The sequence below is a fragment of the Scyliorhinus torazame genome, chromosome 1 (genome assembly GCF_047496885.1).
Source record: "Scyliorhinus torazame isolate Kashiwa2021f chromosome 1, sScyTor2.1, whole genome shotgun sequence".
Lineage (NCBI taxonomy): Eukaryota > Metazoa > Chordata > Chondrichthyes > Carcharhiniformes > Scyliorhinidae > Scyliorhinus > Scyliorhinus torazame.
This window is the reverse complement of record NC_092707.1, coordinates 181,108,763-181,135,853: the sequence shown is the minus strand read 5'-3', so window position 1 is coordinate 181,135,853 and position 27,091 is coordinate 181,108,763. Positions and strand designations below refer to the sequence as shown.

General features: G+C 54.2%; 1 protein-coding gene across 2 annotated transcripts; it reads right to left on the bottom strand.

The window, feature by feature from the left end:
* Positions 1–577: 577 nt before the first annotated feature.
* On the bottom strand, positions 578–25,598 carry LOC140429904 (interferon alpha-inducible protein 27-like protein 2A). 2 transcript variants are annotated; one of them, XM_072517456.1, is made up of 4 exons: positions 25,502–25,598; positions 10,859–10,916; positions 4,763–4,924; positions 578–750 (listed from the first exon to the last, which is right to left on the bottom strand). In XM_072517456.1, the coding sequence occupies exons 1-4, from the start codon at positions 25,574–25,576 to the stop codon at positions 671–673; spliced, it is 375 nt and encodes a 124-aa protein (XP_072373557.1). In that variant the 5' UTR covers positions 25,577–25,598; the 3' UTR covers positions 578–670. The 2 variants fall into 2 exon arrangements, with proteins under 2 accessions (XP_072373557.1, XP_072373567.1); XM_072517466.1 differs by lacking the exon at positions 25,502–25,598 and adding an exon at positions 23,797–23,932.
* Between the last annotated feature and the right edge of the window lie 1,493 nt (positions 25,599–27,091).

The following is a 27,091-nucleotide window of genomic DNA, read 5'->3' as shown; positions in this document are numbered from 1 at the left end:
CTATTGACTCTATAATATAAAGTAATGACTGGTGGCACTGGATACTGCAAAGGCCATGGACCCGGGCAACAATAGCACTGCAGACTTGTACTCCAAAACTAGCTGTGCCCTGGCTAAGCTGTTCTAGTACAGCTATAACACTGGCATCTACCATGTTGCCTGGGTATATCCTGTTCACCAAAACAAGGACAAATCCAACCCAGCCAATTACCACTCCATCAGGCTATTTTCAGTGAGCTAAGTGATGGAAGGTGTCGTCAGTGTTCTACGAAATAGCAGTTGCCCAGCAATAACCTTCCCCTGACACTCATGGGTTCCACTTGGCATCTGCCAGGAACACCACCATCCTGACTTGTTTCTGCACTGTTACTGGGTTTGGGTCAAAAGCCTGGAACTCAGTTCCTAACACTTATAACATGGACAATAACAGTTCAGGGCAGTGGCTCACCACTATCTTTGTCAAGTCATTAGAGGTGGGTAATAAGTGCTGGCGTAGCCAGTGACATCCACATTGTGTGATGAACAAATTTAAATAAAATCATCTACCGCATAATAGAAAAAAAAGCGAATCCCAAAATTAAATTATGCAGGGCATTTTATTAAATTTTAGTTTAAAATGTTCTCCCTCTATATTCAGAACGAAAGAGGCATTCATTCATCTCCAGCTGTTTTAGAGCCCGAGGATCGAACCCACAAGAGCACCTCCAATACCCAGAACAACTTTGGTTCCGGCCGACAACCCAACAGCTCCTTAAGAGAAAAAAAAGGAAAATATAACTTGCACACTGAGATCAATTAACATTTCTTATAATCAACATTTCTTATAATCAAGAACTAAACAGCATCTCAGGGAAAGGTAGGATCCATACATACTAAAGAATGGACATTTGAACTTTCTTTTGCAGTCACGAAAAGGCCAACCAATGTACCATTAGCCAATTGTTGGTTGATATTAAACATAACAGATTGACATTTATTGTAAAGAAAAAGTCATTTAGTGGAGAGATGTTTCCAAGACAATGGTACAATATAAAAATTATTCATCAACTTCTGGGTGCGGCTATGCAGAGCTAGATTGCATGTTCGGTAGCTCCCGCTTGGAACGGACTTTGGGGCTCTTCACAGGGCCCCCAATGGCATTTGTTTGACATTTCCCAGTGTGGGAAGAAGACTGCAACATTCCCCCGACAGTGTCCCCCAGGAATGGTATGTCTCTTGGTTACCAGACCCGGCAGAAACAGTAAAAGATTTGGCTGTAGCTGCAGGGGAGAGAGGGGCCTCTTCCAGCATGCAGACGGGGGAAGGGCAAGCTTAAAGGCTGCAAGCTTACTTGAGGGCCTTTATTAAAGGTGAATTCTAGCAGCAGAGGGAACAACTGTGAAAAGATCTACCAAGGCCATTGAAGAAGCGGGGCCGAGGCTTCTGGTGGTGGTCACGGAGGAGTAGGTCGCACATTCGGCAGTTCCCATCTGGAACGGACTCTCAGACCTTTTTCAGGAGTTTCCACAGACTTTTGGGGGCAGATTGGTGAAGCGAACACTGCCAAAAGGATTCCCTCTCGAGACTTCCGGTTGTGGCTGTGCGGACCTAAGTCGCACATTCAGCGGCTCCCGTAAAAAACTTTTGGGCTCTTTTCAGGTCCCCCAAGGGCACTTTTCCGACTTTTCCCGGTGTGGGAAGGAGTTATTAATAGCTCCCCATCAGTATATGGCTGTAACTAGGGAGCGGGGTGACAAAAAAGGTGGTGGTGGACCCGAAGAAGGGAGGGAAGAAGTACAAAATGGCAGCGGGCGGAGACCAGGCAGCGTGGAGGCAATGGGCGGAGGGGCAATAGGAGGGTATCCAGTGCTGCCTCAGAGAGATTAAAACGGACCTGCTAGAGCCGATGAAGGCTTCTATTGATAAGCTGCTGGAGACACAGACGGCCCAGGGGGGTGGCGATCCGAGAGGCTCGGCAAAAGATCTCTGACAATGAGGACGAGATCTTAGGCCTGGCGGTAAAGGAGCGCACGAGGCGCTCCACAAGAAATGGCAGGAGCGGTTCGAGGAGATGGAGAATCGGTCGTGGCGGAAGAATCTGCAGATTCTGGGCCTCCCGGAGGAGCTGCAGGGGCCGGACATGGGGGCCTATGTGGTCACCATGTTGAACTCGCTGATGGGAGCGGGGTCCTTCCAGGGGCCCCTGGAGCTGGAAGGGACCCATAGAGTGCTGGCGAGGAGGCCCAAGGCTAACGAGCCTCCGCGGGCGCTGCTGGTGCAGTTGCATCGGTTCGTCGATCGGGAGTGTGTGCTCAGGTGGGCCAAGAAGGAGAGGAGCAGCAGGTGGGAGAAGGCGGAGGTTCGGATATACCAGGACTGGAGTGCGGAGGTGGCGAAGAGGAGGGCTGGGTACAATCGAGCGAAGGCGGTGCTGCACAGGAAGGGGGTGAAGTTTGGCATGTTGCAGCCGGCGCGACTGTGGGTTACCTACAAGGACCGGCACCATTATTTTGAGTCTCCGGAGGAGGCGTGGGCCTTTGTTCAGGCCGAGAAGCTGGACACAGACTGAGGGTCGGGATGGGCGATTGGGGACTGCGGTGGATATGTTATGCCTATTTTCTGTTCGGTGGGGGGGGGGGGGGCCTTTGCATTGTTTGGGGTTTCTTTTTCTCTGTATTTTTTTCTTTTGGGGAGGGAGGATGGGGCAGGTTGAGCACTGTTTTGGTCGGTGGCGGGGCCTGGTAGGTGCTGCTGTATGTGGTGGACCCGGTGGGAGGAACGTCAGAGGTAATGAGGATGCTTAGGGAATTCGGGGACTTTTCGGGGTACAAGCTCAATATGGGGAAGAGTGAGCTGTTCGTAGTTCAGCTAGGGGACCAGGAGAGGGGGATTGGCGAGCTCCCACTAAAAAGGGCGGAGAGGAGTTCAGATATTTGGGGGTCCAGGTGGTCAGGAGCTAGGGGGCCCTGCATAGTCTTAACTTTACAAGGCTGGTGGAGCAAATGGAGGAGGAGTTCAAGAGGTGGGACGCATTACCGCTGTCCTTGGCGGGTAGGGTGCAGTCAATCAAAATGACGGTGCTCCCAAGGTTTTTGTTCCTGTTCCAGTGCCTCCCCGTGTTTATCCCGAAGGCTTTTTTCAGGCGGGTTAACAGGAGTATAATGGGGTTTGTGTGGGCGCGAGGGACTCCGAGGGTGAGAAGGTTGTTCCTGGAGCAGAGTAGAGATGGGATGGGGGGGGGGGGGCTGCCGCTGCCCAACCTCTGTGGGTACTACTGGGCCGCCAATGTGCCGATGGTGCGCAAGTGGGTGATGGAGGGCGAGTTGGCTGCATGGAAGAGGCTGGAGACGGCGTCCTATGTGGGCACGGTTCTGGGGACGTTGGCAACGGCGCCGCTGCCGCTCCCTCCAGGGAGGTATACCACGAGCCCGGTGGTGGTGGCGGTCCTCAAAATTTGGGGGCAGTGGAGGCAGCTTAGGGGGGAAGTTGGGGCCTCGGCGTGGACCCCATTATGGGGGAACCACCGGTTCGCCCCAGGAAGAACAGGTGGAGGGTTTTCGGGGTGGCACAGGGCAGGGATACGAAAGTTGTGGGACCTGTTTGTGGACGGGAGGTTCGCGAGCTTGGGTGAGCTGGAGGAGAAGTACAGGCTCCCCCTGGGGAACACCTTCAGGTACTTACAGGTAAGAGGGCGTTTGTCAGATGGCAGGTGGTGGAATTCCCGCGGCTACTGCCACACACAGTACAGGACAGGGTGCTCTCGGGGGGGTGGGTGGGAGTGGGGAAGATCTCGGAAACGTATCAGGTGATGCAGGAGGAGGAGGAGGCCTCGGTGGTGGAGTTGAAAGATAAGTGGGAGGAGGAGTTGGGAGAGGAGATCGAAGAGGGGACGTGGGCAGATGCCCTAGGGAGGGTGAACTCTTCCTCTTCGTGCACGAGGCTCAGCCTCATACAGTTTAAGGTGCTGCACAGGGCACACATGACCGGGACAAAGATGAGCCGGTTCTTTGGGGGTGAGGACAGGTGTGTTAGGTGCTCAGGGAGCCCAGCAAATCACACCCATATGTTCTGGCCATGCCCAGCGCTGGAGGAATTTTTGAAGGGCATAGCGAGGACGGTGTCGAGCGTGGTAGGATCCAGGGTCAGACCGGGCTGGGGGCTTGCAATATTTGGGGTGGCAGAGGAGCTGGGAGTGCAGGAGGCGAAAGAGGCCAGAATTCTGGCCTTTACGTCCCTGGTAGCCCGCCGAAGGATTCTCCTTCCGTGGAAAGATGCAAGGCCCCCAAGCGTGGAATCCTGGATCAGTGATATGGCAGGGTTCATTAAATTGGAGAGGGTGAAATTCGCCTTTTGAGGGTCGGTACAAGGGTTCTTTAGGCGGTGGCAACCGTTCTTAGACTTTCCGGCAGAACGATAGACATTGGTTAATGGCAGCAGCAGCTCGGGGGGGGGGGGGGGGGCGGGGGGTTTACTTTATTTTTGTTTATGTTATTTACACTGGAGGGTCTGAGGGGGTGTATACACCTGTTGTGTTAAGTCGGGGTGTTAATGTTAATTTATTATTTATGTACAGGGGGGAGGGGTTTGGGGGGTTGCTTTTTTAGATTGTGTTTTGTACTTAACCCTGTTGGGTTCTTTTTTCTTTCTCATTTTGTTATTGATATTTTATGAAAACCTTTAATAAAAATTATTTTTTTAAAAAAATTATTCAGCTCTACTTATTAATGTTAGAAAGTCAAACATTATCAGAGGCTTTAAACAAATAGCCATTACTGAACTTTACCTGCAGATTGCAGGAGAGCCACCAGACTTCCAGCTGCTACACCTCCTCCATTGGCAACAGCTGCTGCAGACATCATACCTGCTGCAACAGAACCGCTTGCTATTCCAGCACTGGTAAATCCCACTACTCCCAGAACCACTGGAGCAGCAGCGATAGCACCAGCTGAAAGACAAAAAATGAAACATGGCACTTGTCATGATATTCAAACACACACATCATGATAGACACACCAACAGACAAATCAGAACACACACCACAACCAATCACAGACAAGGACAGGGACAGTATAAAAGGACAAACACGACACCTGGTGGCCAGTATTAGCTGGCGACCAGGACAAGGACAGACCTGTTACACTACACACTCAGGGAGACACAACGTGTAGAGTATCCAGAACGAACTGTATATAGAAGTTAAAATAAAATAGAGTTGTACCAAATACAACTGTGTTGGTTCATCTGTGCATCAGAGCACCCAACACCACATGGTACAGGAGTGGATCGATACCTGCCGGCATACCTCAGTGTACAGAGACAACCAGCAGTACCCAGGCAAGATGTATTGGCTCCCGGTTCCGCAGCCGTTCCAGTGCCACGGCGATCTCCGCGAATACTGGCGGCGATTCCGGCAAGCGTTTGAATTGTTCCTGGTGGCAGCTGAACTCAAAGACCTGGATGATAATGAAAAAATTGAATTTCTCCTCACCATCACCGGTGCAAGAGCTAAAGAAATCTTCACAAGGTTCAGGTTCTTCAGGAGGCAACAAAGGTACGATTACCAGGCAGTCCTGGACAAATTCGCCAAGTACTGTGAGGAAAACGCACTCCAATCGGCAAGTAAAGGTAAGAAAAGCGGCAGTACTCACCTCGTGGCCGGGATCCCGGAGGCCGAATTCCCAGAGGCCGAAATCCCGGGCATGAGAGAGAGTTGGGTCGAGGTCGGCGGCCATCTTGCTAAAGGTATCACGCTAGCACAGTTGCGCGAGCAGTGCGCAGAACCGGAAGTTTCCTTTGCGCGTGTGCGAGACGCTGCGCATGCGCAGTCAAGAAAACGGCCATAGGTAAAGGGACAGCGATCTGCGCATGCGCAGTCACTTCCTACGTGCTACATACCGAGCGTCAGGATGTCAGAGGCCCCAGAACGCACCAATTTAAAGGGGAAACGTCCCAAATCCAATTTAAAAGGGAAACGTCCCAAATCAAAAAAACAAAAATCTGTTAAAGCTGTAAAACAACCTTCCCTCACCTGGAATGACAGCACATTGCCGCAAATTGACCCAGGAGATGAATTTGACCTCCGAAGAACCCTGCAACAAGCAGTTACCTACGCACAATCCGATGATTCCGACCTCGAATACTTCGATACTGATCTTTACATTGTTTCTGGACCTCGCGAGCCCAAGGACAGCTTCATGGTCCTAGACGACTACGACTCGGACGAACCTTTCGTGTTGCACATTGGCGACCCTCACATTAAATCCGACGCAGATGCGGATTCATTTTTCGGATTTGAAGCTCTTCAACCCAGCAGATATGACGTCCCAACGCATCAGTGCAGGATGATGCCGAAGCCTGAAATTAACAGACAGGGAGCAGTGCAAGCCCACAGAGAACGGCCTGCTGCCACACAGAGCATGGTCCACGTCCCGCTCAGCGTTCCCGACTCTATGAAAGAAGACATGCAAGACTCCAGAGCGCAGTCCTTGCACGAACAAGACCATGAGGGTCTAGCAACCTCGCCTGACCAACCAGCGGCAGACGATGCATGTCTGCCATGCTCACGTGAACAGCAAGGCGGCTATAACAGCCTACCATGCTCCACTGCACAGCAGCATGACCATGACGGTCTCTCATGCTACAATGAAGGGCACAGCGCTGATGACTGTTCAAGCCCAACTGAAGACAAGCCAAAGGAATCTCCTCTTCCAAGCCCGAAGGAAAAAGGTTTATGCGCTGACCTTCAGGATCATTATAGCCGAACAGAGATTAATAATGCTGCACGGTCACAGAAGGATGCTGAGGATTTGCTAAAGAAATTACTTGTATGTTTAACTTTAAAGGAGCAGACTGAGAATTGCCAGTGTTTTAGTATGGATAAAAAAAAATGGACAAGACATTGATCCTCAGTTGATGGAAATAACACAACCTGAATCATACCTACAGCAGGGACAAATGTCTCCCTTCAACACAACACCGCAAAGTCCCAACTTCAGAGACCAGCAGTTAGTCAGTAATGACTCTTCAAACCTTGAGGGGAACATTAATTGCATTGAACCTATACACACTCCACTGATAAATGAGCAGAACATTGGAGCAAGAATCCTGAGGACACCGACATCGAGTAGCCAGATAAAGAACTTAAAACCCGCAGCAGTTTCAAGTGAACTAAGTGTGCTTTCCACTAATGGTGAAGATGCAGATAAGGTTGACCCGATTATCCATTGTACCACACTAACCCCAGTGATTAAGCAGTTATGTCTGGGGAGTACAATGTGGGCAATTGAGAACAGTAAAAGAGAGACTGTGACTATGCCAGTCCCAGCAAAATCAGACCCAGAGACTATGAAGGCATGTACATTAGACAAAGATACATATAAGGTAACTGAGAAGAAAATTGAAACGGAATGTTCTTTGGAAAATAGTACAATGTCGAAAAAAAGAAACATTGGATCCTACATTCGAGACCATACATATGGGAGAATTTGAGGGTAATAAACAAGGTTCTGCAATGTCTGGGGGAAGATTTAAAATTCCAAAGAAGAAAAGCCCAAATGAAGGACAACGGCAAGACAATGACAGTCCACCGACATGGTTTGCACCACCAGATGAAAACTCTGACAATTTACCCAACCCTAGTGAACAGCAAGCTGCTAATGAGGATCTATCCACGGGATGTGAGATGAGTGACGACAGCATCCCACTTCCCATGCAAAAGGTGCAAGGTGACAGACCTCGCCTAGTGAGTACAGAGGCACTCGACGATCACGGTGGGACCACTGACGACTGCGGTGGTGCCGCACCGCTTCCACCCTCGATGACTCGAGCCTCTCCACTGGTCGGTGCATTCCTGCATGTTCCGACTCCAGAAGTGCAGCTTCAGGGAATCTCGGCTGCCTCCAGTGAACCTGTTGGGACTCCGGACGGGGAGCATCGACGGAAGGCAGATGGGGACTCCAGACGGACTCCAGATGGGGAGCAGCCAAGCGCCGACTCCGATTCGCGTACGCCAGACTTTGCTCCGGACGGGCAGTGTCGCGGCCTCGGTGATGGCATGCTCAGGGTGACGGCGGATGCCACGGCGACAGGGAATGGATCGCGTGGCAGTCACACTGGGTCGACAGTGGCGACCAGCACTGGCGGTCCAAGACGGATACACCAATTCGCGCCATCGCCAGACGTTGATGCGAGCAACAATTCTCTCTCCAAGGCGACATGCTTCGACGTTTCTCTGCGGAGTCGCCCTTCCAGCACAGCATGTGGCCGGAACCAGCGTGCACGGTCTCGGCCGACTTCAACATCTGGCACATTCAATCGCCTTGCATGACATTAGTGATGGTGCCTCTTCAATGGCAACGACCCATCGGCTACAAGATGCCGTCCAGCGGCACCACCACAAACATAAAAAGACTCCATCTCGTTCCTGGTATGCATGGCGGATGGATTGGTGTGTAGGCTCAATCGGCGAGCCTTGCGCCGCCTTCCACGCTCGCAACTGAACCGCACACACACGCCAGATCCTCCACTGGTTCCCAAGGATGACTTTGTGGAGCTGCCACGGATCATGCCCCTTCCATCGCCACCCGTGACCAGGCTACAGCAGCTAAAATCCTCCCCATGCAGAAGCTAAGGCTGTTTCTGGGACCTTGCCACCTGTCAAATCCAAGGCAAACTTTATTGAAGCAGACAAGTATTTTCTCCCTTTTGAGTTGGCATGCCAGTCGAAATGTCCCCGCATAGTCAGCACATCACTTGACTGTTTACAGAAATTAATTGCCTATGGGCATCTCACTGGTAATGTCCCAGACAGTACAACACTTGGCAAGAAATTAATTGATAGAATCATAGAGACAACATGTGGTTGTTTTCAAGGACCACAAACCGACGAAGGTGTTCAGTTGCAGATAATTAAGGCCTTACTAACTGCAGTAACATCTCAGCATATAGAAATACACGAAGGAACTGTGTTACAGGCTGTTAGAACATGCTACAATATTTACCTGGCCAGCAAAAACTTAATAAACCAAACCACAGCCAAGGCAACACTAACACAGATGTTGAATGTTATATTTGCACCAATGGAAAACCAAGCACTGCAGGAAGTAAAACAAATGGAAAAGGAGAGACTTCGGCAACAGCATCACCTCCAACAGTCCAATGTGAACCAGTGTGAACCCGAATCTCCACAACTGAACCGACTTGAGGACCAGCCTATTCTTGAGGTGTCACAGGTGCCTGAATCAGGCCACCTCAATGAAGTCGACAAACATGTTCGCGGGGATACAGAAACAGAAAATGGGACGGATATTTGTAATGCCGAAAATGAACAAACAGAAGTTGACCAGGCTTGCACATCAGCCGGTGGTTCTTGACCCACCCTTGAGGCGGTCAACCCGAATTTGTCGCACACCTATTAGACTGGACTTATAACACTGCTCATACGTTTAAACGTTAAACACTACTGTATTATAACCTGTTGTTGTTTTATCGTTCCAGATATCGTTTGACAGGACCACTAGTCAAAGTTTTTTTGCATTCATGTTTTGTTACGGTAAAACCTCATTAGCATGATGCACCCGACATCGCCCCATGTATATAGTTACGTCGTATGCACATGCTGTAAATAACACACACACACACTCTTAGATGCATACATGACACGATTATATTTATAACCAAGTAGGCACATATCTTTGTAAAAAGGGGGATGTCATGATATTCAAACACACACATCATGATAGACACACCAACAGACAAATCAGAACACACAACACCACAACCAATCACAGACAAGGACAGGGACAGTATAAAAGGACAAACACGACACCTGGTGGCCAGTATTAGCTGGCGACCAGGACAAGGACAGACCTGTTACACTACACACTCAGGGAGACACAACATGCAGAGGAGCATCCAGAACGAACTGTATATAGAAGTTAAAATAAAATAGAGTTGTACCAGATACAACTGTGTTGGTTCATCTGTGCATCAGAGCACCCAACACCACAGCACTGACCTCATTTAGCACCTGTATATACAAACACCAGGGATTAAAAAAAAAAAATTAGAGTACCCAATTCATTTTATCCAATTAAGGGGCAATTTAGCGTGGCCAATCCACCTACCCTGCACATCTTTGGAGTTGTGGGGGCAAAACCCTCGCAGACACGGGAATATTGTGCAAACTACACGGACAGTGACCCAGAGCCGGGATAGAACTGGAAAACCTCGGCGCCGTGAGACTGCGGTGCTAACCACTGTGCCGCTTTGCTGTCGACACCAGAGATTTAAGTGATATTGTTTTCACATAAAAAGTTTGCCGAAAGCCTGAAATAAACAACAGAATTCTCAACACTTCAAACCAGCATTTTGTAATATCAGTTAATATTTATAGTTCTACAGCATATCCAAATGCCATGCCTGGAATAATAGTAGAGATGCTCTTGAATGTCTGAAGGAGGCCATGAGTCTGCACCAACCCTCCGAAAGAGCACCAACTCTCCGAAAGAGCACTCCACTCAGGTCTACTCCTCTATCCAGCCATCCCTGCAACTTTAAAAAATAAATTTAGAGTACCCAATTATTTTTTCCAATTAAGGGGCAATTTAGCATGGCCATCCATCTGACTGCATAATTTTTGGTTGTGGGGGTGAAATCCACACAGACACGGGGGTCTGTGCAAACTGCACATAGACATTGACCTGGGGCCAGGATTGAACCCGGGTCCTGAAGCGCCGTAGGTAGCAGTGCTAACCACTGCGCCACTGACCACCTCTGTAACTAATGATGATAGATATATATTTTTTCTTGTGTGTCTTCTTGGCATGCCATAATGTAAAATAAAGAGATGAATGAAAAGTTTATGCTTAATAAGGCTTACCTGCAGTTACAGCTACAACAACTCCCAACATAATTTTCTGCTGATTTTCACTCTGTAACTAAATAAGGTTTCATGTTCAACGCAATCCATAAACCACATTATGGGCAAATACTGCAGATATCTCACCCTCCCTCATTTCCCCCTCCCCACATACACAGAGACCAACACCTTTGTTAATGTTCTTTCATTTCAATACATTACCATGAATTCATAACATCAGGTACAATTATCTAGAATTTGAGCACAGCAAGCATCCACAAACAGCAATGCAATAATGGACAGGTAATCTGATTTACGATGTGATTGAGGGGCACACACTGGCCATGATACCAAGGATATCTCCCCTTCAAAATAGTGCCATGACCTGGGATTTTTTCAACCATCTGACAGGACAGACAGAGCCTCCAATTATTAGCTCATGCAAAAAAAGTTTAGCTCTCATGCCTGCTTTGAATTTTGTACTCAAATCCTGGAGTCTTGCCTGTTGCCAATCGGATAGTCCACAGGAAGGAGCACTGAGGGGGGTGGGAGATCAGGATCTGAGCCCCCATTTTAGGGAGAAAACCCAAGGATGGAAAGTCTTGCAGGAACCTACTAATGAGGCCAGGGGACCTGTTAAAGAGGGAGACCTCCAGCCATACTGGACGCTTTGCATAGACTTCACTTGTTGCAAGTTAAACCCTGGAAGTGGTGAGATAAGATCCTAAATTGGCATTGATTAACTACTTAAGGACCTCAATTGGGTGGGTGGGCTGTCAAAACCACCCCTGTAACTATTAAGGGATGATGTATCGTCCACCTGCTGAGTTTCATGAGACCCCTGGCCACCCCAACCTTCAAACCCATAGAAATGTTAAATTCAGCCCCTAATCCTGAACCCAATTATAACTGAAGGTCATCATTATGATTTAATTGTATAAAACAAGACCTACATATGTGGAAACATGTTTCCATATTTCCTGCAAGAGGAGCTATTGGATCCAACAGTATGTCCCTGTCTGTTCAGTGCCGCGGAGAATGTCACGGGTCTGCGCAAGGCAGCCGATTTTCGGCCTGCCGATATTCTCCCTTCCGGATGGGCCCAAGTCCCGTCGACGTGATGACCGTTCACGTCAACGTGAATCAAACCTCCTTTTCATCGGCGTGACCCTGTGCTCCAGGGTCACGCCGACCAGCGTGGAGGTGAGTGACGGCCTGGGGGGTTGGCTCTGGGCAGGCAATGGCGTGGCCGCAGTCTGAATGCGTGAGGAGAGGTGTGTCTCGGGTTGTGTGTGTGTGTGCGCGGCGGGGGCGGGGGAGGGGGGGTGGTTAGAGTAGGCTGGGCTCCGGGGGAGTGCCGGGAGGGGGTCCGTGCCGGGGAGGTGGATGGGGGGTCCGTGCCGGGGTGGAGCTTGGGGGGGGGTCCGTGCCGGGGTGGAGGTTGGGGGGGGGGGTGTCCGTGCTGGGGTGAGGTTGGGGGGGTTCCGTGCTGGGGTGGAGGGTTGGGGGGGGTCCGTGCTGGGGTGGAGGGTTGGGGGGGTTCCGTGCTGGGGTGGAGGGTTGGGGGGGGGTCCGTGCCGGGGTGAGGTTGGGGGGGGTCCGTGCTGGGGTGGAGGTTGGGGGGGGGGGTCTGTGTTGGGGTGGAGGTTGGGGGTGGTCCGTGCTGGGGTGGAGGTTGGGGGGGGGGGGCCGTGCTGGGGTGGAGGTGGAGGGGGGTCCGTGCTGGGGTGGAGGTTGGGGGGGGGCGGGGTCCGTGCCGGGGTGAGGTTGGGGGGGGTCCGTGCTGGGGTGGAGGTTGGGGGGTCCGTGCCGGGGTGGAGGTTGGGGGGGGTCCGTGCTGGGGTGGAGGTTGGGGGGGGGTCCGTGCTGGGGTGGAGGTTGGGGGGGGCTCCGTGCTGCGGTGGAGTTTGGGGGGGGGGGTCCGTGCCGGGGTGGAGGTTGGGGGGGGGGGTTCCGTGCCGGGGTGGAAGTTGGGGCAGGGGTTCCGTGCCGGGGTGGAGGTTGGGGGGGGGTCCGTGCCGGGCTGGAGGTTGGGGGGGTCCGTGCCGGGGTGGAGGTTGGGGGGGTCCGTGCCGGGGTGGAGGTTGGGGGGGGTCCGTGCCGGGGTGGATGCTGGGGGGTGGGGTCCGTGTCAGGGTGGAGGTTGGGGGGGGGTCCGTGCCGGGGTGGAGGTTGGGGGGGGGAGTCCTTGCTGGGGTGGAGGTTGGGGGGGGGTCCGTGCTGGGGGGGAGGTTGGGGGGAGGGTCCGTGCCGGGGTGGAGGTTAGTGGGGGGGGGTCCGTGCCGGGGTGGAGGTTGGGGGGGGGGTCCGTGCCGGGGTGGAGGTTGGGGGGGGTCCGTGCTGCGGTGGAGGTTGGGGGGGGGCTCCGTGCTGCGGTGGAGGTTGGGGGGGGGTCCGTGCCGGGGTGGAGGTTGGGGGGGGGAGTCCTTGCTGGGGTGGAGGTTGGGGGGGGGTCCGTGCTGGGGGGGAGGTTGGGGGGGGGTCCGTGCCGGGGTGGAGGTTAGTGGGGGGGGGGGGGTCCGTGCCGGGGTGGAGGTTGGGGGGGGGAGTCCTTGCCGGGGTGGAGGTTGGGGGGGGTCCATGCTGGGGTGGAGGTTGGGGGGGGCTCCGTGCTGCGGTGGAGGTTGGGGGGAGGGTCCGTGCCGGGGTGGAGGTTGGGGGGGGGGGGTTCCGTGCCGGGGTGGAGGTTGGGGCAGGGGTTCCGTGCCGGGGTGGAGGTTGGGGGGGGGTCCGTGCCGGGCTGGAGGTTGGGGGGGTCCGTGCCGGGGTGGAGGTTGGGGGGGGTCCGTGCCGGGGTGGAGGTTGGGGGGGGTCCGTGCCGGGGTGGATGCTGGGGGGGGGGTCCGTGTCAGGGTGGAGGTTGGGGGGGGGTCCGTGCCGGGGTGGAGGTTGGGGGGGGAGTCCTTGCTGGGGTGGAGGTTGGGGGGGGGTCCGTGCTGGGGGGGAGGTTGGGGTGGGGTCCGTGCCGGGGTGGAGGTTAGTGGGGGGGGGGGTCCGTGCCGGGGTGGAGGTTGGGGGGTGTCCGTGCTGGGGTGGATGTTGGGGGGGGGGGTCTGTGCCGGGGTGGAGGTTGGGGGGGAGGGGGGTTCCGTGCCGAGGAGGGGGATGGGAGGGCAAGTGAGTTGGTCCACCAGGCCAGGTGCCAGCCTCCAACAGTTGGATCCATGCAGTCCATGCCACCTGGCTGGGGGGAGGATGGGATATGGGCAATGATGACATGTCGTCGTTCCCCTCCCCCCCCACCAGGCCGTCATGTTTTCAGATCATCCAGCGATGTTGGCCGCCGTGGTGGCTGCCGCTCATGTCTATGTTGCCCTGGATGAGGAGGAGGAGGAGGAGGAGGAGGAGCGTGCCAGAGAGGCGGCGCAGGCTGCCGCAGAGGGGCAGGCGGCAGCTGTCCAGGCTGGAGGGACACCTGACCGACAGAATGAGGAGGGGGAGGAAGACGTCGCGGCCCCACGGCAACGGAGGCACCCGAGGGCGCCCCGTGTGTACCGGCCCCGGCAGTCATACCAGGACCTCACGGACCGGGAATGCAGGAGGAGACTCCGGATGAGCCGGGAGACCGTGGCACACATCTGCCACCTGCTGGCACACCTGTCACCGCGTGGCACTGGCGGGGGACACCCTCTCCCCGTGTCCTTCAAGGTTACGGTGGCCCTGAACTTTTATGCAACGGGGTCATTCCAGGCACCGAGAGGGGTCCTGTCCGGCATATCGCAGACATCGGTGCACCGGTGCATCCGGGCAGTGACAGGTGCCCTATTTGCCATGGCGCACTGCTACATCCGCTTCCCCGTGGACCGGGCCAGCCAAGATGCCCGGGCCGTGGGCTGCTCTGCCGTGGCCGGGTTCCCCATGGTCCAGGGCACGATCGATGGGATGCACGTCGCCGTGCGGCCACCTGCAGATAACAGGGCCGTGATCACTAATAGGAAGGGCACCTATTCGATGAACGTACAGGTGGTCTGCGACCACCGCATGATGATCCTGCACGTCTGCGCCCGTCACCCAGGCAGTGTACACGACTCATTCGTGTTGTCGCGGTCATCCATCCCCGGCATGTACGAGGGACGCCATCCCCAGCTGAGGGGCTGGTTGCTGGGCGACAGGGGCTACCTATTGCGATCGTGGCTGATGACGCCTATACGGAGGCCACGCAATGAGGCGGAGAACCGCTACAATGATACCCATGTAGCGACAAGGGGAGTGATCGAGAGGTGCTTTGGCGTGTTGAAGATGCGTTTCAGGTGCCTGGACCTCTCTGGGGGCGCCCTCCAGTATTGGTCAGATAGGGTCGGCCGCATCATTGTGGTGTGCTGCGTCCTGCACAACATAGCCCAGCAGAGGGGCGATGTGCCGCAGGCAGAGGAGGGCGGAGTGGAGGAACAGCAGGAAGAGGCCCAGTCCTCCCCAGATGTGGGGGATGGGGGCAATGGTCAGGGCAGACGGGGTAGACACAGGCGGGTGGCTGTCCACCGTTACCGGCTGGCCCAGCGGGCACGGGACAGACTGATAGACGCCCGCTTCACTGACTAGATGGGCGTGGGAATCGGGTAGTATGGCCACAGACCGCACACCATGGCAACAGCCGACCACCCACACCCCCCACCCATCCACCCACCCAGCACCGTCACCCCCCTCCCAACCCCACCCGCATGCACACCACCCCCCCCCCCCATTGCCGATCCACCTGCGGCACAACGGGCCGGGCTCACACAGTTGCGGGTGGACGCGTGTCTATCGCAGGCCATGGAGGATGATGACAACCCGCCCTGCGATGAGCTCCTGGCTCTACATCGTTGGACTATGTCTGACCCATGGCCACAGTACCACCATCCACCCGGACCATCCCTGCATGCGGCTGTGACACTGCAGCGCACGGTCCCGTCCTCTGCCCGGGGGATGTTGATTGCGGCCCAGGGGGAAGGGGGCAGACTCACCTGGGGCTGAGGTAAGACCACCCCTCACACACACACTTGCGCTCAACGTACATGACACCCCCGCACACTTTGGACAGAGCACAAAGGCAGCTTCTGTAGGTGTAACATTGACTTTAATAACCAAAGGAGTTCATGCACGTGCCCTAGCCCCTAAAACTCATTTGTGCCCTGCATCCGTGCCAACTTACTCCGTGTCTAATTGTTTGGCCTTCCGGGCCCTTTGACTACGTCTACGTGGTTCCCCAGACGGTACAGCAGAACTGGAGGTGGACTCCTGTGATTCCTGCCCTCTGACACTGGATCGCTTTGGCGGCCGTTTCCTGGGGCGTCCTGGCCTAGATGGGCCAGGCTGCGGCCCGGGCGACTAGGATGGCGAGCTGCCAGCCTGTCCTGCCCGTTTCCCACCCGATGCACCTGGGACGGAAGGGGGGGGGGGAGGGGGGTGGAGTCTGAGGTGTCGCGGTGTACCGGGACCTCCCCTACAGAGGGAGCCGAGACGGACCACACCACCTCCTCCTCCCTCGGGGTGCCCGATGGCCCCCAGGCCTCTACATGGGTGCGGGATGCGAACGGACTGGCCATCCGACGCCCCCCCGACATCTGGCGCTGCCAGTCCTGGAGGCCCGTGCTGGTATCGACAGGGGTCTGCAGGTTTGCAGCCATGGAGCCCAGGGGGTTGGCAAACCCTTTCTGTGACAGTGCGACGCCGGCTCGCACATGGCCACTGGCGCCGATGCCCTCAGTGATGGCCTGCAGAGACTGGGCCATGGCCTGCTGAGACTGGGCCATGGCCTGCAGAGACTGGGCCATGGCCTGCAGAGACTGGGCCATGGCGTTGAGCGCCTCTGCCATCTGGCGCTGGCACTGGCTCATGGCCTCCTGTGAGAGGGCAGCCATTTCCTGGGCCACAGACGCCGCCTGCATGGAAGGCCCCAGGCCTCGCAAACCGTTCCCCATGTCTGACACCATCGCACCCATTGCCTCCACCGCGGACGCCACCCGTGCGGTGTCGGACTGGGAGACACGCATGACCGGCACCACTCCCAGCTCCTGGATGCGGGTGGACTCCTCCACCTGCGACCGCAGCCGCCGCAAGCCGCCCGTCACCCTCTTCGCTCGTCTCCGGGTCGGTGGTTGCATCGGATCTATGTGTGGGTGTGGTAACTCCAGGAACCCGGGATCCATCTGGGCGGCAGATGTTCGCTTGGGCTGGGCTGCCCTCCGACCGCCCGGCTCCTCTGCTGCTCCTACCTCCACCTGCTGTACCAGGACGGCGGTGTTGTGCGCACCAGTGAGTGTACCAGACGCCTCATCACTAAAGTGCCCAACCGTGGTGAGTGTTTCTGCGATGGTGGAGGGTGTTAGTGACACCAGTGGCGTTGTGTCGTGCTCTTCGTCCCACTCTGAGTCCATGGCACTTTGGGGTGGGGGTTCGTCTCCACCCATTCACTCTGAGTCACTGTCCGGTATTTCGTCTTCCTGGGTAGTGCTGTCCCGGGTAGGGGTGTCCTGGGTAGTGGTGTCCTGGGTAGTGGTGTCCTGGGTAGTGGTGTCCTGGGTAGTGGTGTCCTGGCTCGGATGTGACGGGGGCCTGTGGCTGCCCCCCTCATCGCTGGGTGGTCGCTCCCGCACGTGACGGGGGTGTCGTCTCCCTGTTGCTCCAGGTCTCTCCGTCTCCCGTGGTGTGCGAGGGGCATCCTGCGGGCGTCGCATGCTGGTGGGTCCGGGTCTCTCCGTCTCCCGTGGTCTCCGAGGGGCATCCTGCGGGCGTCGCATGCTGGAGGGTGCGGGTCTCTCCGTCTCCTGTGGTCTCCGAGGGGCATCCTGCGGGCGGTCTGCATCTGCGGGGATGGGTGCCTGGACGTTTGGTCCTGCGATACACAATGAAGCATGCATGGTTAGACATCAGGCAGTGATCAGGTGATACGGGGGAGGGGGATATAGGGGAGGGGGGATTTGGGGACGGGCTGTCGGTGGCTCACTTGCTAATACGCCCCCGACCTCTGCATCAGCAACCTTCCGGTCCTCAGGTCCGCCAGCCAGTTCCAGGGCCCTTTCCTGCTGTTCGGTCAGTGGCCTCTCATCAGCGGGCCCTCCTCCAGTCCTCACATGCTCCCTATTGTTGTGTGCGCGCTTCTCCTGTGGGGGGGGGTGGCAGGGGTAAAAGGCAACAGAGTTAGGCAGGTATATGAATGCACGCCATCGGTTGCACGTGCATTGCAGAGGTTAAGGTTAGGGCTGGATTCACTTGGGTATATGGGGGATATGGGTGAGGGGGGGATATGGGGATAGGGGGGATATGGGGGAGAGGGGGGATATGGGGGGGAGGGGGGATATGACGGGGAAGGGGGGATATGGGGGGGAGGGGGGATATGGGATATGGGGGAGTGGGGATATGGGGGAGTGGGGATATGGGGGAGTGGGGATATGGGGGAGGGGGGATATGGGGGAGGGGGGATATGGGGGAGGGGGGATATGGGGGAGGGGGGATATGGGGGAGGGGGGATATGGGGGAGGGGGGATATGGGGGAGGGGGGATATGGGGGAGGGGGGATATGGGGGAGGGGGGATATGGGGGAGGGGGGATATGGGGGAGGGGGATATGGGGGAGGGGGGATATGGGGGAGGGGGGATATGGGGGAGGGGGGATATGGGGGAGGGGGGATATGGGGGAGGGGGGATATGGGGGAGGGGGGATATGGGGGAGGGGGGATATGGGGGAGGGGGGATATGGGGGAGGGGGGATATGGGGGAGGGGGGATATGGGGGAGTGGGGACATGGGGGAGTGGGGACATGGGGGAGTGGGGACATGGGGGAGTGGGGACATGGGGGAGGGGGGACATGGGGGAGGGGGATATGGGGGAGGGGGATATGGGGGAGGGGGATATGGGGGAGGGGGATATGGGGGAGGGGGGATATGGGGGAGGGGGGATATGGGGGAGGGGGGATATGGGGGAGGGGGGATATGGGGGAGGGGGGATATGGGGAGGGGGGATATGGGGAGTGGGGATATGGGGGAGTGGGGATATGGGGGAGTGGGGATATGGGGGAGTGGGGATATGGGGGAGTGGGGATATGGGGGAGTGGGGATATGGGGGAGGGGGGATATGGGGGAGGGGGGACATGGGGGAGGGGGGACATGGGGGAGGGGGGATATGGGGGAGGGGGGATATGGGGGAGGGGGGATATGGGGGAGGGGGGATATGGGGAGGGGGGATATGGGGAGGGGGATATGGGGAGGGGGATATGGGGGAGGGGGATATGGGGGAGGGGGATATGGGGGAGGGGGATATGGGGGAGGGGGAATATGGGGGAGGGGGGATATGGGGGAGGGGGTATATGGGGAGGAGGGGGGATATGGGGGGAGGGGGGATATGGGGGGAGAGGGGGATATGGGGGGATGGGGGATATGGGGGAGGGGGGATATGGGGGAGGGGGGATATGGGGGAGGGGGGATATGGGGGAGTGGGGGATATGGGGGAGTGGGGATATGGGGAGGGGGATATGGGGAGGGGGATATGGGGGAGGGGGATATGGGGGAGGGGGGATATGGGGGAGAGGGGATATGGGGGAGGGGGGATATGGGGGAGGGGGGATATGGGGAGGGGGGATATGGGGGAGGGGGGATATGGGGGAGGGGGGATATGGGGGAGGGGGGATATGGGGGAGGGGGGATATGGGGGAGGGGGGATATGGGGGAGGGGGGATATGGGGAGGGGGGATATGGGGGAGGGGGGATATGGATATTGGGCAGGGGGGGAGGAGGCTCACCCTGCCTGCTCTGACGAGGTCGTTCACCTTCTTGTGGCACTGGGTGCCTGTCCGTGGTGTCAGGGCCACAGCGGTGACGGCCTCTGCCACTTCCCTCCACAGACGCTGGCTGGGGCGTGGGGCAACTCTGTGGCCGTGCCCGGGATACAGGGCGTCCCTCCTCTGCTCCACCGCGTCCAGGAGCGCCTCCACATCGCGTGACTCAAACCTCGGGGCTGAGCGATGGCCAGCCATCCAGTCGGGTGTTGCGGTCGGGTGGGGGGAGCAGCGCGGCCTTATGAGCCGTCACGCCGTGCAGCGCGTATGACGCTGCACGGCGTGAACCACTGCGCAAGCGCGGATCCCGTTACGTCGCTGCTAGCCCATTTCGGGCCGGAGACTATCGACCCATTTTTCCGACGTGACGCAAGTCGGATTTGCGCCGATCGGCGGACTTTCCGCCGATAACGGAGAATTTCGCCCATGGTACTGGGGACAATTGATGGGATTGAAGGCTGATAAATCCCCAGGGCCTGATAATCTACATCCCAGAGTACTTACGGAAGTCGCCCTCGAAATAGTGGATGCATTGTTGGTCATCTTCCGGGATTCTATAGACTCTGGAGCAATCCCTGCAGACTGCAGTGCAGCTAACGTGACTCCAACATTCAAAAAGGGAGGTAGAGAGAAAACAGGGAATTATAGACCAGGAAGCCCAATGTCGGTAGCAGGGAAAATTCTCGAATCCACCATCATGGACTTTATAGCGGAGCATTTAGAAAACAGTGGCAGGATCAGACAGAATCAGTATGGACTTACATAGAATTTACAGTGCAGAAGGAGGCCATTCAGCCCATCAAGTCTGCACCGGCTCTTGGAAAGAGCACCATCCTTCAGCCTGAGCCTCCATTCTGTCCCTGTAACCCAGTAAGTCCACCTAACCTTTTTTGCCACGAAAGGAAATTTATCATGGCCAATCCACCCAACCTGCACATCTTTGGACTGTGGGAGGAAACCGGAGCGTCCAGAGGAAACCCACTCAGACACGGAGAGAACTTGCAGACTCCGCACAGACAGTGACCCAAGGCAGGAATCGAAGTTGGGATCCTGGAGCTGTCAAGCAACTGTGCTACCAATGATAGATCAATCTATTCTTTAAACTGAATCAGTAAAACAAAAAGAAAATACTCTCCAAATCCTAACCAAGAATCGGACAAATAAGCCAGTCCCAGAAAGAGCTCTCCCTTCCTCCCTGCTCACTCCAAGTCACGGAACAAGATCGTGCTCCGCCGCGCCTCTTGCAAACAGCCCCCGATTCGCCCTGAACTCACCCCCCCCCCCCCCCCACCGAGTCAGTAATGCTCTCTGAGGCTCTTTGCTCACTCCCAAATGGATGTGCTGTTGCAATGAGAACGCGGTTTCCTCACTGACCTGGGCCCTGACATTGACATTTCACTCAGTTTCAACAAAGCGTTTCCACTGACAAAGGGGAAATCATGCTTGACAGATCGATTGGCATTCTTTGAAGATGTAACAAGTGGAATTGACAAGGGGGAGCCAGTCGATGTGGTATATTTGGACTTTCAGAAGGCGTTTGACAAAGTCCCGCATAAGAGATTATTGTGCAAGGTTGAAGTGCATGGGATTGGAGAAGTGTATCGAGATGGATAGAAAACTGGGTGGCAGAAAGGAAATAGAGTAGGAATCAACAGTCCTTTTCAAATTGGCAGGCAGTAAATAGTGGAGTGCCACAGGGATTTTCAAATTGGCAGGCAGTAAATAGTGGAGTGCCACAGGGATTTTCAAATTGGCAGGCAGTAAATAGTGGGGTGCCACAGGGATTAGTGCTGAGACCCCAGCTAGTCACAATATATAACAATGATTTGGATGAGGGAACAAAATGTAACATGCCAAAGGTTGCAGATGATAACAAGTTGGGTGGGAGGTGAACTGTGACGAGGATGCAGAGATCCTTTAGCATGATTTGGACAGGTTGGGTGAGTGGGCAAATCAATGGCAGATGCAGTATAATTTGGAGAAATGTAAGGTTATTCACTTTGGAAGCAAAAACAAGAAGGCAGATTACTACCCGAATGGCTGGAAATTGAGAGAGGGGAGTATGTAGCAGGACCTGGTTGTCCTTGTGCACCAGTCGCTGAAGGCAAGCATACAGGTGGAAAAGAAGGCAAATGGTATGTTGGCCATTATTGCAAGACGTTTCGAGTATAGGATCAGAGGTTGTGTGCAGATTTGGTCTCCCTTTCTGAGGAAGGATGTTCAGCGAAGGTTACCAGACCGATTCCGGGGATGGCGGGACTGACGTATGAGGGGAGATTGACGAGGGGAGATTGACTAGGTTAGAATTGTTTTCACTGGAGGTCAGACGAATGAGGAGGGATTTCAGAGACATAGAAAATTCTAACAGGACTAGATTGGATGTTTCCGATGGTAGTGGACTAGGTAGGATGTTTCCGATGGTAGTGTGTCCAGAACTAGGGGTCACATTGTGAGGATTCAGGATAGACATGAGGGTTGTTTCTTCACCCAAAGAGTTGGGAGCCTGGAGTAGTTGAGGCTCAGACATGGAATACATTCAAGAGGCAGCTAGATAGGGCACTGGAGGCAAATGGGATCAAAGGAAATGGGGAGAAAGCAGGTAGGTTGTGTTGGATGATCAGTCATGATCATGACAAATGGCAGAGCAGGCTCAAAGGGCCACCTCCCGCTCCATGGGCGAAATTCTCCCCCAACACGGGATGTCCGCCGACTGGCGCCAAAGCCGGCGCCAATCAGAAGGGCATCGCGCCGGCCCAAAGGTGCGGAATGCCCCGCATCTTTGGCAGCCTAGCCCCAACATTGAGGGGCTAGGCCGACGCCGGAGGGATTTCCGCCCCGCCAGCTGGCGGAAATGGCATTTGTTTCCCCGCCAGCTGGCGCGGAAATGCGGCGCATGCGCGGGAGCGTCAGCGGCTGCTGTCAGTTTCCCGGCGCATGCGCGGGAGCGTCAGCTGCCAGTTTCCCACGCATGCGCAGTGGGGAGAGTCTCTTCCGCCTCCGCCATGGTGGAGGCCGTGGCGGAGGCGGAAGGGAAAGAGTGCCCCCCATGGCACAGGCCCGCCCGCGGATTGGTGGGCCCCGATCGCGGGCTAGGCCACCGTGGGGGCACCCCCGGGGTCAGATTGCCCCACGCCCGCCCCAGAATCCCGGAGCCCGCCCACGCTGCCTGGTCCCGCCGGTAAATACCAGGTTTGATTTACGCCGGCGGGCAGGCAATTTCTGGGCGGGACTTCGGCCCATCCGGGCCAGAGAATCCAGCGGGGGGTCCCGCCAACCGGATTCCCGCCCCCGCCCAATCTCCAGGAGCGGAGACTTCGGCGGGGGCGGGATTCACGGCGGCCAACGGCCATTCTCCGACCCGGCGGGGGGGTCGGAGAATGACGCCCCATGTATCACCCTGCCCATCTGTGGTCACTTCTAACAAGCGTCTTGAACCATGGGCGAAATTCTCCTACCCGCCCCGCCACATTTCTGCCCCGACCGGCCGGCTGGTCAATGGGGTTTCCCATTGTGGGGCAGCCCCACGCCGTCGGGAAGCCCCCGGGCACCGGCAAAATGGAGACTCCCGCCGGCGGAGAATGACGCCCCATATGTATCGACAAAGTTGTTTTCTTATCTCTCATTGCCGGTCCAAATCCCCGTCGGAGCCCATGGCTCATCACTTGGGTGAAACTTCTAGTATTCTGTGACATCTTCACTCATCTCTTCCAGCATTTCAATTCTCGTTCCCAATCCTTTTCCCTCCTTTCCATGATTTAAGTGTTTGAGCTGAACTTCTCGCTCGAATGATTGTACAAGATGACACAATCCACTGCTCCCAATTTCTTTCATGTGGAGATGCCGGCGTTGGACTGGGGTGAGCACAGTAAGAAGCCTTACAACACCAGGTCAAAGTCCAACACAGGTTATTTGTCAGACTTCGTACTGTGCCCAAGATATGAAAGGGACTTTTGTCAAGACAAAAAAAATGCAAAGAGTAATTTCGGGAGAAGAAAAACATCTTCTGCAGTCAAAGTTGGGAATTTTACTGTTTCTCATCGAGTAACGGAGCTGCTTCAACAACGCACAAGCGACGGAGCAACTAACACAAATACAGACAGCTTTTGAACATATTGGTCTCTACATTGATTTTAAAAATGCTGCACTAAATCACCACCTCAGATTTCACTTTCATATCTTCATCCAAACCTGATATATGTTGGACTTACCCACAGGACTGAGCCACACACACCGGATCTCAGTTGACCATACACTCCCTGTGCAGACACTGGACCCTGAATGCCGAGGATCGGCGATGCTGTCCATTTAAGGACACGTAGTTGCTGTTTCCCCTCCCCAAAGCAAACAGGCTACGCCCAGTACTACAGTGCAAGAGTGTTACTGGGGGGGGGGGGGGTTGTCGTTAATGGAGGGCAGGGGTATGTGAAAGACCGGAAATTCTAACTTTTGTTGGCAATTCCCCTGCACTGGGAACCAGTTGAAATATTTTGAAATTTAAATGGGTGACTTTGGTTGGTTCCAATTGTCCACCATTTTGAACCCCTGGGTAACTATAGTACTGCCCCTCACCAACCTCCGACTGGACCTCTAAATACTTTCCTGACCACCCTCCACACCCCATCCTCTTGACTGCCCACCTGAACTACTGATTACAACTCCAACACATCTGACTACTGTCCCAAACCCCTGACTATCCTCCAGACCTCTTGACTAATCCCCCCCACCTCCCAACTACCCCCATAACATCCCCTGAGAATCCCCAAATCTTACACCAAACCCTTCACCCCCGACGTCCCTCTGAACCAACCATCCCACTGATCACTACCCTCATTGATCATCCAACTCCCCTCCCCACTGCGCGCTAATCACCTTCCCACTGACCATCCACACAACCCCCACCCCATGACTCATTTTATCACCTCACCCTATGCTACCAACTTACACACTTATGTACTGCTTGGCTTCTCAAAGTGGCTGGACCATTAAACAGTGGCAGCTAGTGCCATAAAAAATGGTGTATCTTCCTTTCCTCTGCCTCGCCTGTACCCCACTGGGGACATCAGGAACCCGTTGCACTGGCCCAGATCAAAAATCATACAAACATTATTTTATTTGTTTATGGGATGTAAGCAGATGTATGGGATGGGCAGCACGGTAGAACAGTGTTCAGCACTGTTGCTTGACAGCGCCAAGAGCCCAGTTTCGATTCCCGGCTTTTGTCACTGTCTGTGCGGAGTCTGCACATTCGACCTCTGTCTGCGCTGGGTTCCTCTGTGTGGTATTATGATAAATGTAAGAACTGCAAGGGTTAATGAAATGTCTAGATCAGCCACTAGAGTGAACTAGAGTTACAATTATATAAGACATTGATGTTAAGCCTTGTGGGGAGGGACGTGAAGAAGATAGCTAGAGTACAGACTGAAGGAAAGATTGTGTGAGTGAGAGCAGATCATAGTTTATAATAGTGTAGAGATTTGTTAGAGATGAGTGCAGATTGTATGTTAATTATCAATTGTATTATGTAGGAGTGCATGTCAAGTCCAAATTAGTAGTGTTAATAAATTTATAGCTTTGTTCAAGTTAAAGCTATTTTGTGGTCTTTGTGAACATTATGCCAACCATCCTAAATTTAGCATAAACAAAGACGACCACATGGTACCAGTAGTAAAAAAAATAGTAGGGTACCACGTTCCCACATGGTACCAGGAGTTTATTTCTACAAGCAATAAGCAGTTAGATTAAGCAAGTTAGCTTTAAGAAGATTGAAGAAAACAATCGCTACACAGATCAGAAAATCTACACAGAAGAAAAATCGTAAGATGGAGAGTCTCAAGAAGTCTGACTGCTTCGGGACAAACAGTAAACTATGTCAAAATTGGGCATTCTTTAAACAGCAGTTTGAAGTTTTCCTACCTGCCTCCATGGTAGAAAATGCTTCCAATCAGAGAAAAATAGCACTTCTTCTAAATTTGGCTGGAACGCAAGCATTAGAGCTTTATAACTCCTTTGAATTTACTGCTGATGAGGATAAAACAAAATATAATATAGTGCTTGTTGCCAATTTGCACCGAAGACGCCAATAATGTTGCTCTTTTTAATTAGATACTGATATGACAGTTATTTTTGATAATATTGCTTTTCAGAGTCGCCAGATATCAAATGATACCACCATAAGGTTCAACCAGATATCGATCAAAGACCCAACAACCAATTAGTTAGTTCAAGTTCAATCATAGTTTATTTACACACAAGAATTACTTTGACATGCAACATAAAACACTACAAGCTAAATTACACCTAACACCACAACAATCTGTACTTAGCTTTGTAGCCACCTGGGTTGGCCAACTCCCAACGTAAAATGAGGAACAGCAAAGGCTGAAGGGAAATTCAGCCAACAGAGGCAGAAACTAGCAGCTGCAAGTTTACTGTGTTTTAAACTCTGCAAAAGCCTAGACAGCATCGATACAAGCAGCCATCTGCATAATAATGTAGCAGCATCTACATCCTAATGAGCGATCCCCAGGAACAATCAAAAAATTTGGGATAAACAACGCCAAGCCAAACTCCTCAGCGCCAGCAGGAGCCAACACAAAAGAGGTTAACGGACACCTCAAGACCGCCCATCGATCAGGGAACCGCTCCAGTATTGGAGAAATCGAACCAAGCGATTGGAACGAAGTCCAATCACTTGAAACCAGGTACGGGGTCCGCCCCGCAAGGCGGGAAGCCCCTGGGGACTATAAAGTTAAGCCCCCAAGTTCAAATCGTCTTTCTTGACAGGGTCACTCAGCAACGCGAACCAACCCTTGACCGTGACCTGTTCAGCTGCCGCCAAAAGACTGTAAGTCTTAAGTCAATGCTTGCTACGAGATATGCACTCCTAGCTACCAGTCTATACCAGCTTTTGAATCCCGCAGACTCAGAACCCGAACGAAAGGCTATTTGTTCCCCTGACCTGGTGGGCCAGTCCGAAGCTAAGTATAGGCCTGTTAGTTGTAGAAGTATTTGAGAAGTAGAATTTATGCATGAGTAGCGATTTACCATGTATAATAAATGTGCTTTGATTTGAATCTTACAAATTGGTGTATTGAGTTATTGATCATTACTTGAACCTCGTGGCGGTATCATAAAGATACCTGGGGACTCGAGAGCAAAGGTTATAAAACAGAGCCAATTGAACCAACCAAAAGTTGCCAACATATTACTGGCAACATCTGATGGGACCCGATCTAGAAGTGGCTTAACCACTCCGGGAGAACCCAAAAATTTGAATTAGAGATCCAATTGGGAACAGAAAACCACAAGTGTTCATGCAGTTCTGATCAATCCTCATAATTCGGAAGTGTGTTAAATGTTTGCGTAACTAACAGGGCGATAAGGTAAACTGATAGATTTTATGTTGCGACAAAACTGTCGGGAGTTTGTATTCTGGAAAATAGCGAAAGCCATACCCGTAGTTACAGCACCGCCTTAATACCCCTTGTTCCAAATTTAAGAAAG